Source organism: Corvus kubaryi, unplaced genomic scaffold (assembly GCF_017639235.1).
Source record: "Corvus kubaryi isolate FWS band 111438036 unplaced genomic scaffold, C.kubaryi_AGA036_p1.0 split1-131, whole genome shotgun sequence".
Lineage (NCBI taxonomy): Eukaryota > Metazoa > Chordata > Aves > Passeriformes > Corvidae > Corvus > Corvus kubaryi.
The window spans coordinates 8,541,430-8,561,080 of NW_024582073.1; the positions used below are offsets into that span (position 1 = coordinate 8,541,430).

The 19,651-nt window shown below is 43.7% G+C and overlaps 1 protein-coding gene across 4 annotated transcripts in view; it reads left to right on the top strand.

Moving 5' to 3' along the window:
• Positions 1-3,938: 3,938 nt before the first annotated feature.
• The window catches only part of RBM47 (RNA binding motif protein 47), a 76,534-nt gene continuing 60,821 nt past the window's right edge, over positions 3,939-19,651 (top strand). For 2 of the 4 annotated variants that reach the window (XM_042053260.1, XM_042053264.1), the window contains exons 1-2: positions 3,939-4,042; positions 4,196-4,336. Coding sequence is in view for 1 of the 4 variants with exons in the window: in XM_042053259.1 (XP_041909193.1) it covers positions 5,314-5,342 (29 nt within the window). In the remaining 3 variants the exon portion in view is untranslated. Of the gene's footprint in view, positions 4,043-4,195; positions 4,337-4,774; positions 5,343-19,651 lie in introns of those variants that run through there. The other 2 variants (XM_042053261.1, XM_042053259.1) reach the window with 1 other exon arrangement.

Sequence of the window (19,651 nt, forward strand, 5' to 3'; positions counted from 1 at the left end):
CTGCCCTGAGCGAAGGGCTTACATCAAAGAGAAACAGCCGCCGCCGTCACAGATGGGCGCAGCTGTGACACCCCCAGCCCAGGGCTGATGGGGACAGAGGCCCTGGCAGCTCACAGGCCCTGGGCCAAGGGGAGCAGCTGTGGAGCCTCTGTGGCTGGGGGCTCCTGCACACAGCAGATGCAAACCCACTGCTCCGTACCCAGCTCCCACAGGTGTAACCGGCTGCGCAGCGTGCACAGCGACCTGGAGCTGGGACCTGGAGCTGGAGGAGAGTTACTGCAGTGAGATGGAGGGCAAAGAGAAGACAGCAGCTGCAGCACAGCCAGGCAGGCAACAGAGATTCTGACAGGTGAGGGCACACCTCCAGGCTTGTCATCTCACTGCGGTCACAACAGATAGCCTTAATGAGGGACTCAAGGAAAAGACACCAGTGGCTTTGCCTCCTTCTTTTTGTTGGGGACTGTATTTGGTGTGAGAACAGCATGGAAGAACACATGAAGCTGCTTGTAGAAAAGCAAATATTACCATGACCTGGGCTGGTGCTGCTGGCGTTGTGGAAAGGCAGAGGCAAAGTGCTGAGATGGAGACATGAATGAGAAGGGCTGAGAAATGAAGAGTTTAAATGAAAGCATGAATCTGAAAAGTGTGTAGAAGCAGCTGTTGAGAGGGGTAGGATGGTCAAACCACCAAGTAGGAAAGCAAGAGGTACAGACTGGGAGGAGATGATGGGGGGGCCACAGTGACAGAGGCTGCAAACAGAGTGCATGGAAGTGTCACAAAGGAAACAAGACCTTTCTGGAGAAGAAGGTGCTGTGTTACAGACTAAGCATATTGACATCTTTTATGTAAGAAGGGACAGGATTTCACAGACCACTATCATAAATGGTCACTCTCCAAACTTCAGCTTTAACTGGGAAAAAATCAAATGCTGTATGATAATGGACTTATTTACAGACTCTTTGATTACCAAACTATACTAAAATATTTAACCTGTAGTAGGAAACATTCTGTGTTAGAAAACTTAAACAAAATTTACAGTTGAAGTAGTCTTTTTAACTTTTTACAAAAGTAGCAAATGTTCTCCTTCTCCAACTACTTTTCTGGTAATTAGAAATTCATTCTTGAGTAACATACTCTCACTTGTGTTTTTCATAGTTTCCCAATTAGAGAGAGAGCGAAAAAAAGTTTTGTCATAATCTCCTTAATGAAATGCAGTCACCAAACTTTCAACATGCAGTTTTCTTGCTGCAGTAAAGTCAGCTATTGGGTAGGAGTGATAAACTCTACAATAACACAATTGATAGCACAATAAGCCGTATTCAGAAGGAAACATTACAATCCAGGAGACACACTTAGCCCCTCAAAAAACACCCCAAACCCCCTGATGTTGAATGTTCATAGCCAGAGATTTTTTATTGCAATTTTTAGATCACTTTTGGAGGACGCCTTCCTTAATCAAATACTATTGCCTTTAAAGATTAGTGTTCACAGCCTAATCATGCTGCACTTAGCTTAATTTGCTTTGCTATGGACTCATTAAATTCTTTCTTTTGGTCAGAAACCCTACCATGGCTTGGCAGAGAAACAGGAAATCTCTTCTCTGCGTTCAGAGTTGTGACTGCTCTTTCATTTTAACACACAGACTGGAGGGTGCTGCAGCAAATTACATGTGGGTCACTCCTTCCTTCCTATGTAAGGGGCTCACAACCCCTTAAAACACTTTGTCAGCTGGACAACTGGGCAAGAGGGAGAAAAATTATTCTTATGTCAAAAATGGCTCAGATTTCCATTATATCAGATCTAAAGTTTAATTTTAGTTTACCTGAAACCTCAGTGGCAACAATTCCTACAACTGATTGTTGAGGATGCTTTCATCCCATCTCAGCTTATGAGCATCTGGTGGTCATGGAGAGACTTTCCTGAATTGCTACTGTTATTTGTGCTGAGAAAGTGCATTTAAGGAACAACCTGGGAACAGTTACCTGTTATTTGAACTGGAATCTGTAAATCAGAGTAAAGCACAAGCAATAAATAGTAGAGGTTTTGCACTATTGTTTTCCTGGCAGCTGAGCAATGCAAAAATTGTTTTCCTCACCAAAGTTTGGAAGTCCATTAAGAAGTTGTGAGCAGATGTGTCATGATACTCCCTACACCTGCAGGAGTATGCAGACAGATGTGGTACCTTGCAGTCTCACCTGGGTCCATGGAAAGTGTCTCCTCACACAGGGAGCAGTAAGGAGTATTTTAATTGCTGGATGAGCTACTGCCTGGCTGCATTAGCTCAAACTAGACACCCCTGGTGCTGTCACACACTTCACCTGCAGCTGAACTGAACTAAGAAAAAAGTCAAACTCTTTCCTATCTTTGGTATCTTCCAAGGAAACCTGTTTGTGTCCTGCACCAGAAAAGCATGAATTGACTTCCAGAGCTAAGACCCACAAGCACATGTGAAGAGCCGCTACAACAGGCAGAGCTACACTTTTAGCAGCATAACTTAAAATAGGTGACTTTACCACACTGGTGCAGCCATGGCTTTTGGTAGTGTACCTGTGTTCTGGACATGCAGGACAATGCACTCACATGTCTTTCCATTTTCTGTACTGTTCATTATATTACAGAGACACTCATTTAGAAGTAATCTGTACATGTTGGCAAGGAACTACTTGTGCCAGTAATGCCAATTTGCTCCTCTAAATTGAGAAAATGGAGCATAAATTCTCTCTACTTGAGAACCTTATTGGTGAACTTAATCAGATGAGGACACTATGGGAAAGCCTCCCTTCGGGCAAATGATTTTAAAGAAGAGTACTGTAGAATACTTAAAAGTTTTTGTACCACTAAACCCCTCATTGTTTACTATTCTGGACTAATTTTTCTTAAAGAATTTAACTGCATAATGTTTGCTGCTAATGCTGAACTCCCATTTTAATTCAAGTATTTTATGAAAATTTCCCCCATGATTATTTGCTCATTAATGCAGGTAAGTTCTGATTTTTTTTTTTTTTATTCTTGATGCATTTGCTAGAACTAGAATCACATCCTTTTATCAGCTTCTGAATTGCGACAGTTTGGAGAGAACACACTGTTAACTTGAACTTTGCAACATTTGACTGTGAGCTTTACATATTATACCAATAGTAGCTTGATTCATTGGTTTCTGCCTGCAGCAAAACTCTCTTAGGGAGTCAATGTGGATTTGTTTAGGTAAAACCTGAGAGATTTTTCTATACTTGAAAAAGAATACAATTAGAGAGATTATTGTTTAGAAGGACAAACTGCTTTCAAAAACATAGGTAATATCACAGGGAAAAGTGGGTACTCAGCGCTGAATAAATCTTCTAAAAATTAAGAAGAATTAAGAAGAATTCTTAACTAAGAATTGCTAAGAATTAATTAAGAATAAAAAGAATTCTTTTTAAAATTAGGAAGAGTTATGAAAATCAATTTCTTTCACTATTTTTAATCTCCAATATTATTTATTCTTTGAAGATTTAACTTGCAAGACTTCTAATCTACTGCTGGGGGCTTGAACTGTCCAGTTATCCTAGATGAAGGTCCTCTGTCTACTCATCAATTACAGATGTTAATTGGAGTGAGGGTCATGATACTAATCAGTTGCACAAATGACCTACATGGGGAAACAAATAGATGAATAATATCTTCAGATCACCACTAGTGGTAAATATTGCTCTGTTAAATATTTGCATATACATGATGGAACATTGCTTGTTTGTTTTGGGATTTTGGTTGGTTGGGTGGGTTTTTGCTTTCCAGAAAAAAAAAAAAAATTAAAACCTCTGCATTTGAACAAAAGTGACTGAAGGGAGAAGCAAAACCTTTTTTTTTTTTTTTTTTTTTGCTGTTGCACGATAATGCTAGCAGGAATTAGTACTTAAAAAAAAATCTGTTGGTGTGTGTTTCCTGTTCCAGTTTGTTTAGTCACAAGTCTGAATTAGATCTCTCTGTTGGTTGGTTTCATTTACTATAAACAGGTCTTGTGCTTTGTTTCAATACATCAAAGCCCATAGCCAGGCACAGACAGGTAATGTAAAAGGGGGTAAGAAAGTTTACAGTCTTGCTTCATTGTTTCTTTAAGCCTTCCAGACAACGGTCAGAGGGATCACACGGAGTTTAAAAGAAGGCTTGGTTGGTTTTTTCTATATAAAAACTGGTTTCTCTTTTGTTCCTTTTCTAGAAACCACATGTAACTTTAGGTCAGAAAAGTGTAAAATGTGGCACTTCTTAAACCAGCGTTACCGCTGCCTTGGGGTAACTGGATCAGGCAAAGGGGCAGGCTCCTCTCCCTCCTATGTTTATGCCTGCTGCTGTCCTTCAGGTGAGTACCAGAGGTTTATTTTCTTTTCAAATATCCATCCACCTGAAGGAGGCAGATGGCTGAGAAGGGTATTTTCTCATGACTGACATTGCCAAAAAAAATATCACTCTTTTAGCCCCTTAAAGATAAATGTGAATCACTCCCTCCCACTGTATTTTTAGTAAAGCTGCTCTAAAAGTTTGCTTCCTTCCAGCCCTTGCATCTCTCCAGGTTTTCCTCTCTGGATTTTTTCCTTTTTTTTTTTTTTCTTTTTTTTTTGGTTCCGTTTTTTTTTTTTGGGGGGTTTTTTTGTTCGGGTTTTTTTTTGGGGGGGGGGGTTTGTTTGTTTTCGGGGTTTTTTTATCTGCCCTCTTAAAACAACAGGAATGCTGGCTGGCCCTCAGCCAGCCAGAACTCAGCAAGCAGGGTAAAATTTCAGTTCAGATTTACGGGAAGGTGTTGGGAGTAAAAATCTGGTTTGGTGAGTTTAAGGCAGGGAGTAGTCCAGAGACAACCTTGCTACTGTGAGTGTGGAGAGAAAGAGAGGAGGAGGGGGGGAGGAGGATAATAAAAACCACCCAGGCTGGAGATTAGAGACCAATTTTTCCCCTGTCCGAGTTTCAGTGCGTGTTCCTGAGCTCTTGCAGCCTTATCGAATTTGTAGGCAGAAAGCCGGGTCTGGGGGTGGAAGAGCTCCGCGGTGCCGGCAAAGAGCTCAAGCGCCCCGCTCAGCGCCCTGGAATGTGCGGCTTATGGCAGGGGCGAGCAGGGGCTTTGGCTTAGCTGGTACTAATTGCAAGTTTTAGCGCTCAAAAACTCTGTTTAAAAGAGAAAAAAAAAAAAGAAAGCAAAGAAGCGAAGAGCCGAGAGAGGGGGTTAAGATTGGGAGAGCTGTGGCTCCAAGCAGCGGTGCAAGGAGTTGCTCAACTCTCATTTCGCAGCGCGGTAGGAAGGACAATGCATTAGGTCGCTACCCCAAAACGTTGCCGTTGCTGCGAATGGTGCTGGGCGCTGAGGTGGGCTCCAGGTAGGTACCGTCGCTTTTCGGTTTGCTCTGCACTTCCTCCCTCCTTAGCTGAGGATTGGATTGTACTTACTCTTCGGTGATTGGGTTGACAATGTAAGCGACCAGAAGTTCACTCAGACTCAGAAAATACATTTTAAAATATCTTTGGGGGGGAAAGCAAATGGAGAGGACTGCAGAGGGTTTTGGTAGAGTTTTAGTGACTCTTTCCAACTGACAGATTTCTGGTGATTCTGAAGAAAGATGAGAGATTAGAGGCAGAGGCAGGTATTAAACAAGGACAGAGTGAGAAGTGATTTGCAGATCGGAGAGTTTTAATTTAAAATACGTGTTTCTCCATGTCAAAGAAAAACCACAGCGTGACTTGCTGTGGTAAACTGTCTTTGGAGTCAGTTTCGGAAGGTGTGGTTTTTTCGTATGGCTGTTTCTTCTTTTTGAACACTTAAAATTCTATAGTTCGTACAGACCACAGAGCCTTGGCACAAGTGACAGGGAGGTGACAAGAAGGCTCTGACTCTGCTGTCTGCCAATCTGTTATAGACATTAGCATAAGAATGGGATCTTATCTGTGAAAAGTTTCTGAAGACCATTTAAAATACATGTATCCATCAGGAGGTCAAGCATCTTCTTCATGCTGAGATATGCGTGATTAGATGGAAAATGCTGGGATCTCCTTATTCATGTTAAAAGAAATAGCAGAGTTTAAAGTTTTTTTAGAGGTAAGGCTACACAGCTCATTTCTTCTTAGAAATTTAAAATAAAACTTTGCGCTAAAGCCAACCTATTATAATGGTTAAAGGTGGGATCTTACAGGTCACAAAATCCTTACTAAATTTTTTCGGCTCAACTGGACTGACCTGGCAGAAGGCAGGAGCGTTAGACGGGGCTGAAATGAGCCGCCTGAGGCAAACGCAAGCTGAGTATCGGTGCCCTGATGAGCCTCCTAGACTTTGCAAATGAGAAATTGGACAAGCCTGCAATTATTCTCTACCAGTCTGGCCGAGCTCACATGGTGCGAGAGGGGAGCCGTGCGCGTTTCGCAAGGCGGCGGCGCGGCCGGCACAGGCGGGCTGGGGCGCACGGCGCGGGGTGGGCTGCGCGCCCGCGCAGGTGCCCGCCCCTGGGGCCAGAGGTCGCCCGTGGTGTTAAGCGGAGCCTGGTATACAGCTGGAAAACTGGAAGGCAGCGTGCACTCTCAGAGAGGAGGTGGAGATAAGGGCCGCTGCTTGGTGTCCGGCAGACTCGAAGCTAAAGCCAACAGACTGCTGTCTGCTAGATAAACGGAGAGACAAACACTCCTTTTGCACATTCGTTCTCTCTCCCGCCACTCCCCTGCATATTCCCGTCCTGGGAGAGGTTGTTCTCTGGCTTGTTTCAAAGCTGTGCATCCTGCCGAGAGCTGAGGGCAGCTGTTCCCACCTCGCCTCCCAGTTCGGGGAGAGCCCAGCTCCCTCTGCTGCTTTTGGGGTCTGACCTCTTCGGAGCCTCTGGGCCCTAAGTGTTGTTAGGGAAATACTTGGAGTTGACTGGCATGTAAATAGTTGTTAATAATTCCTGAAGTGTCCCTGCTGCAACTGAGGATGGAAAATCTTTGTTTGAAGTTTTAGAAAATAAAAGAATGTACTTCCTTCAATACAACCGATTTTTTTTAAGTTGAAAACATTGTAATAAAAATATTTAATATAAGCAGTGGAGATGGTAGAGCCTTCAGAGAATGCTGGTTTTATGGCAGCTTGGTCTGAATCCTTGATCTTGCATGGCCCTTGCCTGCCTGGCTTCAGCAGGGCTATCCCTGGAACTGGGGTCTGCTTTTGCAGCTTCCCACATTTTGGACTCTTGGCTTCCTGCACATGGCAGAGCGCCCTCACTTTGCTACCCCTCTGTGAGATGCTACACCCTCTTCTGTGAAAGCTGTGAGAGCACCTGATAGCTAGAGAAGATCAGGGTTACTCAGGAGTGGTGTGAGAGGGCTTGTTGGTTTACCATAGGAGCCCACAGCACTGCTAGGGTGACGAACTCCAACAGATGTTACACCGCATTTATGGGTGAAACAAAAATGTAATCTTGGCTTTTTCGTTCAAATGGTCCTGATCACTTGTGTGCAGTTTCCTGAACCAATATTGCTCTGGTTTACTCAGAAATTTAGTAGGGGCAAGTATGTGCTCTTTGTGAAGAAGCATTGACAGATCCTGTTCCTGTTAAATAAGAAAAATCAATGATGAACATAAAGATGAACATAAAGATCAGCTTTTCTTTGTAGCAAGGAAGCAAATCTAACAATTTAGCTATAAAGAGACTATTTCCATGCTTGTATGTGGCTGTATGTAGTTGCCTCTTTTGTCATGAAGTTGAAATCTCCAAATTACTGATGACTTAAACCAACAAATCCTTCCCTATATTGTAGTTACTTTGAAATTTGTTTCATAAGGGGATTCTTAGGTGCAACCTTCAAGTTTGTAAAATGGATCCCGGGAACAGGATTTTTTTTTTCTGCTCCCTTAGCAGACGGAAGGACTCTGACTCTTATCTTTCCAGTATGAGGCCTAAAATAATATTTCTTTCTGCTGTAGTAATTTTTTTTCAATAAAATGCTTCTGGGTACACCTAGCTCTTGCCAAGATCAGGAACATCTCAGTAGCCTTGCTGAGACAATGCAGGCTTTGTATAGCTATGGCTGGTACGGCTTTGGTGATACAGTCAACAGAGGAAAGCAACTTTTTAGTAACTGCAAAGCTGACTACCTGATATTTGAGGACATTTTTGTCCTTTCCAGGCTTTCATTTGTCCTGATCCCAAGTAAGATTTTATTTGAAAAGAAGAAAGAGGTTTCTGATATTTTTAAAGTGTGTTTTACTAAATATGTTTAGTGTCTGGATGTTATCTTTTGCTTAGGTAGGTCATAAAGCTGAGACTGAATCAGCACAGATGGGCTTATTTGCCCCTTGAGATAGAGAGAAACTACAAAGGCATGAGAATCCTCAACCAATAATAATGTGACAACAGTAACTTTCAGGTATTTCCAAAGGGGGAGCAGCTTAAGCAGCCACTAACAGCTGAGAGGCTTTCTATCCTATTTGCCAATGTGAGGGCCATTGGGAGGTTTACTCTGGAGAAGCAACACCCCAAGTGATGCAGCTCAGAGTTTGCATGCATGTTTGAGTACCCAATGAATGGGCTGGAGTTGTGCCTTAGAAATAAACTGAGATACTGCCTCTGCCTTTTTGTCTTTTATCAGAGAAACTTAGCAAGCTCCACCACAAGTCAGGGTGTAGGCTGAATTTCAGCAAGCTGGGTTCCCAGCAACTTTCACGATGTCATTTATGATTGCTGTGTCACAAACCTGTGATTCCTGACCTGGGTGTTTCTGCTGTGTGGACCTGCTCGTACAGGCGGAGCGGAAGGACTGTCACTGCCATGTGGGGTTTATGCATGAAATAGCTGGTGAGAGGCAAGAGATGGGATAGGTGCACATGGAGCGCAAGGAAGTGGTGAGGGGTCAGCTAGGTACGTAGCAAGAACAGCATGCCAGCAGACTGGCTGCTGTTGTACTATCTCAACAGCAAGGGAGAGATTTTTAGAAGGAATTTAAGAGAGGTGAGCAAAGTTCCTCTGCAGTTGTGACCAGGGAGGTAGTCCCAGTGAGGAATTATGAAGGGAAACAGAAGGGCATATGATGGAAAGCATAAAGTGGGTGTTCATAATCTGCAAAGGACACCTGTTTGTGCTATTCAGCTCTGCCTGCCTGAGCAAGTACCATGTGTAAGGGCACCTTTTATTTTATTTGTTAGAAGATGGAGAGAGGATCAACAGGAACACAAAAAATGAGTGGTACATTCAAAGGTATGAAAATGACTCTTGAAGTAATATTTGGAAGATGAAATAGTGGATGAAGATTGTAGATCAACCGTGGATCAAATCATGAAAGAACAAAAAGGAATGTCACCATTAATGAGCTAATGTGAGGGTGAGACTCCAGAGAAGTGTTTCATCTATGAGGGCAGATAGAATAGCCAATGTCTTTGGCATGCATGCAGAAGGCATCAACAGGTCTTAGCTGTACCTTGAAAGAAAGGCTCCCCAAAAAAACCTGTGCCCTGCCTGCAAACAGAGCAGTAATGGTCACTGTGGAAAGGAGAGAAAAGAGACTTCGGGTATTCCTTGGGGGAGGGGTGAGCAGCTATTAGAGACTCTGCTTTATCCACATATAAGTGGATAGTGATGGCTGGGCTTTCAGGAGACAGTCTTTCAACCTTTCTAGCAGAAGAAATGACTGAGGGGCATTGGTTGGGCTGGATATTATGGGGAAGAAAATCAAAGGAAATTGAAATGTTGGGAAAATTTTGCAATTTAACTTGGTAGAGAGATAAGGGTTAAAAGCAAAAGAGAAGTCATGAGGGTTGATGGAATGGAAATTGCAAAAAGGCTGAATGGTGGAGAACGGGGGAGTCTAATGGATGGTGCTGAATGGGACCACTTGAAGGTTAGTGCTGGAAAAAGTCAGCAGTAGAGAGCCTCTAGACAGTGCATGCCAAATAAACAGTCTTTGTTAATGAGGAAAAGAAAAAGATCGGGGCAGCAGAGGAACAGAATTGGTAAAATGGATGCAGAATGACTAAGAGGGTGATATGGGTCATCAGCATTAATCAGCAACAGTAAGAAGAGAAAAGTGGGGAATCAAAACCCAAGGAGGAAGGTGATGGACTTGAGTGAAGGGGAGGCATTTGCAGGGCTGGGAAAAGAAGGGAAGGGACAAAATGAGAAATGAGCAATCCTTGAAAAGAGGAGAAGGAGGAAGAAGAGCAGGAGGAAGGAGAAAGGGGAGGAAAAGGTCAACTCACTGAGTCTGATCCCAATCAGGGAAAAGCTGAGACAGAGGTGCTTCATTAGGGTTTGAAAGCTGTGCTCAAGATTTCAGGACCTGTAAGAATGGAAGTATGAATTGACTGTAGCTAACAGGTTTTTAAAGCTGGAGGGTGTGCTGGGGTGACAAACAGAGGGCAGGAGGTCTGAGCAGTATGCAGGGTACAACTGCGGGAGCTCTTATGGTTGGGGAGGGACGAAGAGCCAGAGCTGGGGAAAAAAAGCATGAAAGGCAAGGAGGGAAGATAGAGTCAAACACGATTATGCACGCAGGGACATGTCTTCTAGATGTTTTTGCAACAAAAGAGCACGTTCAACTCACCTCAATTAAATATTAACTTTATTACCATGACTTAAGGCCATGTTTCTGGCAGTAAAATTTCTGTTGACTGTGTATGCTGGAATTTCACCAGAGTTCATACACTACAATCCACATCCTAATGTGAGTGCTAGTCCGCATTTCTTTGTCATTAGCATTTTCATTAAAGGTAGCACAAATACGGTACCTGAAGCTCACAGGAGCATAGTCACTGGTAAAGCTGCAAGTAGACCTAGACTTAACGGGTGAGGATATTCAAACTTTTGGGACTGCAGGACAGTCTGTGGCTCTTGAAGATGGATTCTGCCTTTGGCTTCTTGGCCTGATGAAGCAGGCAAGAAAAGTCACAACTTACTTGACTTACTGAGTGCACCCATTCGATGAATGTGGAGGTTCCTCTGGCTGTGGCAAGGGGATCTGAATGTGCTTGGTGTTGCTGCCGTATGTGGTGTCTTAGCCAATGTTTACAAAGCAAATGGAATGAGTAGATGCTACTGACAAAGTTGCCTGCTCACCCTGAGCACCCAGGCTAAGGGTGGCTGCAGATGTACCCAGCAGCATTGCACAACCCCAGGGCCCAGGAGCAAGCTTCAACCTGGGCATGGCCCAAACAGGCCACAGTTGTCCTGCATGGAAGGAAAAAAATGTGATTTTCATAGAGGATAATTGTATTGAGCAACAATAAACAAAAAGGCTTTTACGAGCTTCTTTCACATAGTGAGGTCCCAAGTCTCAACTTACCTAAGTGAGTCACAGGTCAGACTGTATGCGTGCAGAATAAATCTTCCTAAGCACCACAGGGGTGGCAAGAGGTATCCAGGATGTCAGGACAGTGCCCTGCCTCCTGTGATGTGTGATCAGTATGAACAGGGTGTGAGACAGGCAGCAGCTCCTCAACACACCTGTGTCTACACTGCTCTGCTCCTCTCTGCCTTGTAATGTGCCAGGCTGCAGCCCTCCCTAGTATTTTAAAGTCCGTTCTCCGACCTGTGTTTTACCACAGGTGTGTGCAGGTCCTTGCTGGAGGTGCTGAGAATATGTCTTCCCATGGTCAGTCTTTATTGCTCTTGGAGAGCTCTGGTTTTCTGCAGGGAGTTGTCGGCAAGCTTACATTTTTGGTAAGCAACAAGACCAACTGGCAAACAATTTTAGTTTTTACTGTTTGCTAACCTTATGAGCCTAAGTAAGAAAAATCCTGTGCAAATTCCTGTGCAAATTCCTGGCCATTCACATGGCCACCTGCCTCAGGGAAAGTTTATCAGGTACACTGTCTGGTTGATATACAGGGCACTGTATAAAACCTACAGCTCTGAGGAATGTGGAATGAACTGCCAGAAGCCCTGAGTAAGTACATGAAGTATTGCTAAACTGGAGGCACTGGTGGCCTTGTCTGTTGGCTTTCGCATCAGAATGAGAAAAGCCCAGGGCAAGCATTTTGTTTACAGAACAGTTTCAGGGCTTTTTTTCCTTCCTCTGTCTAGAGCATTATCTGGAGTTTCAACAGTGGCTTTTTGATTCCTGACATCTCCCAAAGATGGGTTTCTGATGGTGTGCCAATGGGAAGAGAGGCACGATTAAAACACATTAGGGATTTGATCACTGGCAGTGATCCTGCTAGTCTGTGGGCTGTGGGGTTGCTGAGAGCAGGTTCTGGTGTCCATCCCATTGACCTTTACCAAGGAGACTGAAATCTGAGTCAAATCCTAGCATTTCCATCTGTAGATCACTGAGGTTTTGGGTTGGTTGTTTGTTTGGGTTTTAAAGGAAAATATGTTATTTATATTTGTATATTTATACACATATATAAACAGTATGTGCACTATAGGTATCAACACAAATCAGTCTCAGTGCTGGATTTTTAATTCCCAAAGCACTGCCAGTTACCATCTTTATCTCTGTTTTAGGGAGGTGATCTTAATGGGATCATTTTACCCACTGTGCCATATTTTTTTTCTCTCCTCCTGTATAGCAGAAATACACTCTTGAGGAGTGCCACAAAAGACAAGCTGTTGAAGAATATACCACATATATAAATAAGGTGCATGAAGCATCTCTGCCTCTGCATTTTCCAACAGACAGAACAAGTTTTTTTTCTAAACAAATAAGTTGTGTAAAAAATACAGGTTCTCTGAAGAAAATTAAAGCAAAATTGCTGACAATGCAGTCTACTTACCTATGGGCAGTGTAATAAACTTAATTTTGTGAAAAATGACATGTATCTGTAAGCCTAGAGGTTTAAGTTCTCAATAAAGCCTCATATTGGTAATAGTGAAAACCAGTTAAAGACCTCAACTCTCAGTGCATGCTGTCAGTACACAAAACATGGACTGCACAGGGGATTTGTAAGCTGGGGTGTAAATTTATAGTATCTTTGGACACGCCTTAATGTTTTTAATACATAGGCAACTGTAGGTTCTCTGTTTTGTTGTACTACAAAGTAATCAGAAAGGATCCTGCTGCAGTTCGGGAGCTGTAGTTGTGCTACCACAGGATGGATACAAGGTTATCTGTCCCCTGTGCCCCAGGAATACCCACAAATGGGTCAGACAAACCCTTTGCAGAGCTGAGGCTGGTACAAAGTGGATTAGATAAGCTTGCTAGTTGTTGCTGTTTTGCAAGTTTCTTTCGGAGTTGTCTGTTCAAAGCTGGCTCACTGCTTCCCCATCTTCAGAGGTTCACCTTTGCCTTCTTTTGGCACTGGTGCCAGTTTTTGGGGCCTCCATGCTCTCTGCTGGCTCTGTCTGTGTCAGTCAGTGAGTTTGGCACTGTGGCCCAGGATCCTGGCACAGGATACATGTTTGCAAGGGTGCAGAGTGAGTGGTCTGTGGAGCACCAGGGCATACATGAGCCAGTTCAGAGCACTAGACAGCTGGATGCAGAGATGTTGGAACCATGGAAAAGCAGAAGGGGTGAACCCTCTTTTGGCCAACACCAGGAGCTTTGAATGACAGGCAAGGTGGATGAACCAGACTTTCATTTTCACTGCATTTCTACATTGTTCAAATGTAGGTTTCAGCCACAAATACCAAAACACAGGAAGGACTTAGCTTCTGCCTGAGCTCTGATGAGGGGGCACTGCTTCTATGTCTTCTAAAACTGTAACATGAACAGTGTGAGAAGAACATCATTCTATTGCTCCTTCTGTAGATCCAAACCACTTATATCACATTTCCTCTTCATCTAATCTTTTTTTTTGTTGCAATCCTTCCTGCTCTTCCCTATTTCCAAATCAAAGCACAATCTTTCTGAAAAATAATCTGAAAGCTGCCTCCATTTTGAAACGTGGCCTGTTTCAAACAAAGAACATCAGGTGGTGGTTAACACATTGGTTTGTTAATCCTTACCTGGAAAGTAACCAGTGCCAAAATCATTGCATTCTTAAAGCTCCTGCAAATGTCAATCATTATTAAATAAAGGTTTCTTCTGAGTTCACACATACTATTGTATGCATGTGTGCAACAGGGTGTAGAACAAGCCAGGCAAGAAGCAAAAAGTATACAAATGACTGGTTTTGCAGGAAAAGCACCAGTATAAAGCTTAGGAAACCTGGGTTTGTGTCCCTGCCTTGCCATAGAAAATGACATGCATGAGTTAACAACAGTACGGTCAGCTGGTTTTTGTGGGTATCTGTTTTGTGGTTACTGGTCTCTGCTGGTATAGCTGAACATCCCATTGGGTTGTGAGGTCTAATAGGGCCAATCTTTGGGGAGCTTTGGCAAATCTAGGGATTTTCCTGTGTTTGGCTTAGGTCTTCATTTTGATAGGGTTGGGCAGTTGTGCTGTGGGAGTCCTGGAGAAGGATGAGGGAAGGTTCACAGCTGGACGCCTAACCTGAACCTCTGGCAGCCCCTGGGCTCCTTGCCTCAGGTCCCCTTCCTTCAGTCCCACAGTCCCGGGCTGAGGGGGACTCCGTGAAGTGCTGCAATGGCACAAGCTGTCAAGGGATGGGGAGGGGGCACTGCCCAGCAGGCTGCATTTCATGATCCAGCTGTGTCCCTGGGAAGTGAGAGCAAGGTTCTGCTGACAGGGTGGTGAGGAGCACTTGCTGTGAAACTCCAGGGACAGGGGAGAGCCAGGAGTCCCCAGGGTGCTGGTGGGACAAGTCCCAGGTTTCTGCTTCAGATCACTGGTTTTGGAAGAGCAGTTTGAAATGCACTGCTAAAGTGCCTGTAGCTTTAGTGTTCATAAGTAGATATAACTGTTGTAGCCCACCCCAGAAAAAAGTGTCCACATAATATAACCTGCAGAGATCTGGGACTGTAACTGCTCCAAGTGCATGGAACTTTGCATCCAAAAGTTTCCATTGTACAAGCAGATGTAAAAGGAAGAAGACAGAGCAGCTCTGGTTAATAAGGATGTCCCAAATTTTCTCTTAGGAGATTATTTTTATTTGCTCATAATTTTGCAAAGCTTTGCATTGCATGGCAAGATGCCTGAGGCCTGTGAATTGTTCTGCATTTACCTGTATAGAGGCCCAAGAGTCACTTAGCTTAAAATCATTTGACCGCTTCTGAAAATCCAAGCTAGAAAATTTGGTTTTTTTCAAATGTTTGCAACTTCTTCCTAAGGCTTCCTAAGTGACTTGACCTCAAGCACAGAAGTGGCTCTTGTGCAGGGGTCAAAGCAGAATTTAAACCTTTGAAAACATGATTTCCACGTGTTTAGTGGATACTTCAACTTTTAGCTTCCAAGTCCCCGAATCCACTGCTGACACTGCCTATGCTCTGAGAAAAACTTGAGTCACAGTTCTAGCATGAGCCTGCTGGACTCTCTGCCCTGAGTTCAAGAGCAGTCTATAGAGCATCTAAAGATAAAGAAAGCAAAGAAACAGGTACTGGGGTGTGGGGCTCCTGAAGAGCAGGTTGGACCTAGTGGGAAGGAAAGAGAGAGAAGAGAGACAGAGGCAGGAGAGGGAAGAGAACTGTCTGCCTTGAAAAGCTGATGAAGAGTCAGAAGGCTGATGGAAAGGAGGATTTGATAACTCAAACAATTGACTGAGAAGTGCTGGCTGGACAGGGAGAGAGCACATTTGGGGGCAAGGTCTGACATGGGGAATTGTACTCAGAGCCAGCAAGGCAGGCATTCTCAGGGCTAGAGGCAACGACAGGAGGAAGGAAAAGTGGGGAGTTTGAGGCACTGCTGTTGGACAAGGGCAGGAGCAGAAGAAAGGGCAGGTAATCCAAGAAGCCTGGACACAGCCCAAGCCAGAGCACCTGGGGATCTGAATCCAAGGGTTTTCACCACTCCAACTTTCCCTTGAGAAGCTGTAAGGAGTCCCCCCACTCCTGCCTCTTCCGTCTTTCTCTGCTGCTGCCCTGCCTCTGTCATTTACTGTTCCTTTGTGAAACAGAAGTCCATGCAGTAAATATCATGCGCTACCCCTCTGGTGACACACGCATCAGCAGGATGCCTCATGATGGAATTTGGGGTTGGGTTTCAGTTTGCTTCAAAAAAAAAAAAAAAAACAGGGAAGCTTAGGAAACCGTGCACAGCTATATCCTCCTCATAAAAAATATGAGGTGTGGAATTCAGATAGTGCCAGATTTATAGTCTGCACAATCCCAGTTTGCCTTCTGTTATATATATTATTATAGTATGATCCTGGTTTTTTGACACATTCAGTACTGATGAGGTTTTTTGAAGGAGCCTTGCCATATGCCATGCATAAGAATGAGGGTGGACAATGAACTTTAAATATTTAATTTTTTTTCCTCCTACATCCTCCAGGATGTAAATGGTTCATGCTCTTGAATTCTTTTGCTCTGAAGACAGATTTATTACTCTTTGGCTTTTTAGTGGTGTTCATTGCTATAACATTTAAATACTTACAAAAAGTAATGAGATAATCTGCATAACTAGCAGCCATTTGATATTTATTTACTAAAAAAATAGGGACATAGGATATAAATTAAGAAGCTTGCCATGGTTTTGATTATACAGTTTAGGATGCCAGAGCCAGGCACAGGTGAACTGGCTTAGTTAAAGGTCATCTTCACTTAACAGAAAGTGTGCTTTAGGGTAAACAAGATCTAGCTATAGGCTTATATCAAGCTAAGAGGTTATGTTGGGTGATCAGAAATACATGTACACAAATAAGTTGAAGTGTTATGTCCATGTTTTCAAAATAATGCAACCTTTTTTTTTTATTATTTAGAATGAAATTTCATTTAGAAAATGTCACCAAATTTAACAATAGAAATGGGGTAAAGAATTCAGAAATTAAATGTTTGCCTTGAGGCAAAACAAATTGTCTCCTTTTGTTTTATTTGCACTTCAGCTACTAATATAAGTCAGTCATGCTGTTCGCCTCATGACTCTCCTTTCCAGAAAACTTAGTTTTGCTTAAGAGCCACATTTTCAAAATGCATTTCCCAGACAGTCCCCTTGCCGCTCTAAGTGCTCATTGCTTCTGCAAGCAAATTGCAGTTCAGAAAATGTTCCCATCTGGAAACAGGGAACATGCCATTGGTCACCATCTGTACAAAGCCTGGTTTAAATGACTTGGCCTGTGATACACAGGACCCATGTGCAGAAACTTGTAATCAAGAGCCTCTTTATTTGCCTTAGCTGTGGGTTCCCCTTTCCTGCGGTGCAGGGGTCAAAGCAGATGCTGTGTCACCTCCATTGTCTCTGGCAGAATGGTGGGGACAGCAGCCACTGTTGGTGTCTGAGCCCAGCTTCTCTGCAGGAGCAAGGCCACCATCCTCTGTACTGCATGTCAAGTGAAGGAGGCCACTGTCTCCCACGAGCATCCAGAGCAGTGCAAGATCAAATTTGCAGCACCCATGTTCCCAATATGAGGTGCTCCAGCGAACCTCTGGCACTTCACCAGGGAAGGAGCACATTGCACCACTCACTCCCCCATGCACAAGTCTGCAGGATCCACCCAGACCCAGGCTGGCGCCTTCACTTGGTGAAGCATGGGAGTGAGGGCAGTGGCACCACTTGTCATGTTGGAGGGTACCCAAGGAAAGCCCTGGATGCCTCTGTCCCTCCTGGGCTGTAGAGCTCTGTTGGGGTACACCAGGAACAAGTGGCTGGGGTGGGGAGATGCCAGCCCCCAGCCACTGCGTAGTCCCCCCACTGGATCTGTGGGGTCAGGAGGAGAACTCAAAAGTAGAGGCAGAGCAACCTCCCTCATTCACCAATGGCAGAGCAACCTCCCTCATTCACAGCAAATGGCTTTAGATAAGGACAAAAGTGCCTGTCCTGAGTGGGCTGCAACACGGCAAGTCATGCTACAACCTTCATTGTGCAAACCTGAGGTGTGAACATATTTGTGGAAACTAACGTGTGAATGATTCACAAACAGAGAAAAGGACTCCCCCAAAAAATAGAAGAGTTTGCACCTCTAACAGGAGACAAAGCATTTAAAGTCTTCTCCTAACCCATGGTGGTAGCAGTACACTCCCTTGCATGCGCCTGCGCCCATCCTTGTCTGCACTTCCTCTGTTCTTCTGTGAGACCACAGGCTCTGAGGAGGATCTGAAATACCTGGTGATTGCTTTGTAACACAATAGTAACTTTTCAAGAGATGCAGGGCTGACATTATCATTTAATGTCTGTCCATTCCTCTGTTCATTTAATGGAACAATCATAGAGAATGCAAACCCCCCTCTTTCCATCTTCAAAGCTTTTATCAGGTCTGTAGGCTGGCCCAGCTGTGTTGGCCAGATCATATTTAGCTCCTTCCTCTCTGTGTGCTTCGCCCCTGCTTTCTCACACTGACAATACTAGGGGCCATAACTGACCACTGTACTAGGAAACATTCTTCATCTGCTGGCCAGATTTTACCTGTCTAGGCTGTACATTAAGTGTGCTGATAAAACAAACAGGGAAAACACAGCCTGAGTTTTGTGTTAGCCAAGGCAGCTTGCAGTAGTGACCATCAAGCAGCAGCTCACAGCCACCTGGGCAGTCTAAGGCTGGCAAGGAGAGCCTGTGCCTGCACAGGTTATGCTCAGTTACTTGAAACTGGGGAAAATCAGCATGTGGTTTTTTGGCTTTCAAAGCTGAATTGGCATCAACCCCCTTGGAGATAACATGCATTTTTACTCTTGTACTTGAACAGAGTGGGGTTTTTTTCCCTTTGTATTCTCTCTCTATTCAGGCTTTGATTTAATATTCCTTCTCTCCCTCTGTTTTGGTTACTTTGTGTCTTAGAGCTTAGCGATTTCCTGCCTGTATATTGAAAGTTTTTAATGAAGAATTTCAGCAACACTCAGAGTTACCAGTAAAAACCCTCTGCAGATTTTGACAGAAGGAGTTATATGAAATTACTTCTAATCTCTTTATCCTTGTCACACCACTCTGCTATGCAGTAATACACCAAAGAATTTCCAGAAAGCAAAGGTTGGCGACTTACAATACCTACCCACTTGGTTGAAAAAAATAATTAATAAAGGAATTGGGAGGTGAATTCAATCTGCTGCCTCGTTAGCTGGGGGACAAAGGAGGGGAAAAGTGGGGAGAGAAGACTGCAAAAAAGTAAATGTTTTTTTCAGTTTAATTTTATTTTTTTCAAATAAAAACTTGAGGCCAAACAAGCCATTTCCCTCAAAAGTTTAGATCATGTCCTGAAAGTTAAAAAATGAAGTGTTTTGGTTGACTTTATCATGGCAGCTATCAATGGCATGTGGTTAATCCCTGTTAGAGTGGCAAAGCTGCAAAACAAGTAACAGTATGTCCTTGAGTGCACCAGTTCTGTGCCTGACAGGTTTTAATTTTTTACCCCGTTGCATAATGCTGGCATGCACATCTGACATGTAGTGTATGAAACTGTCTGAGTAGGGCTTGGTCCTGCTTCCATTCAAGCCAAGGCCAATGCTCTTCCAGTTCTCAACAGAGGCAAGGTCATGGCATGTGCTGGAGCTGAGAGCAGCCCAATGGGGAAGCCAGGCAGAAATATTTTGGACTAGGTCAGCTGTCTCCTACTCTAGTCCAGTCTTACCTGCACTTGTGCTAGGACTTAGCATTTGAAATCCCATGGCAACTAATGACTTTCATCGCTTGTCTTTTGTTTTCTCAGATTTATTTCCTTGAAAATAAAAACAAGAAAAAGGGGAAAAAATCCCCAGTAATTATTTCCTCCTGAAATGCGCACGTACAGAAAACAACATATTGATTTTCTTGT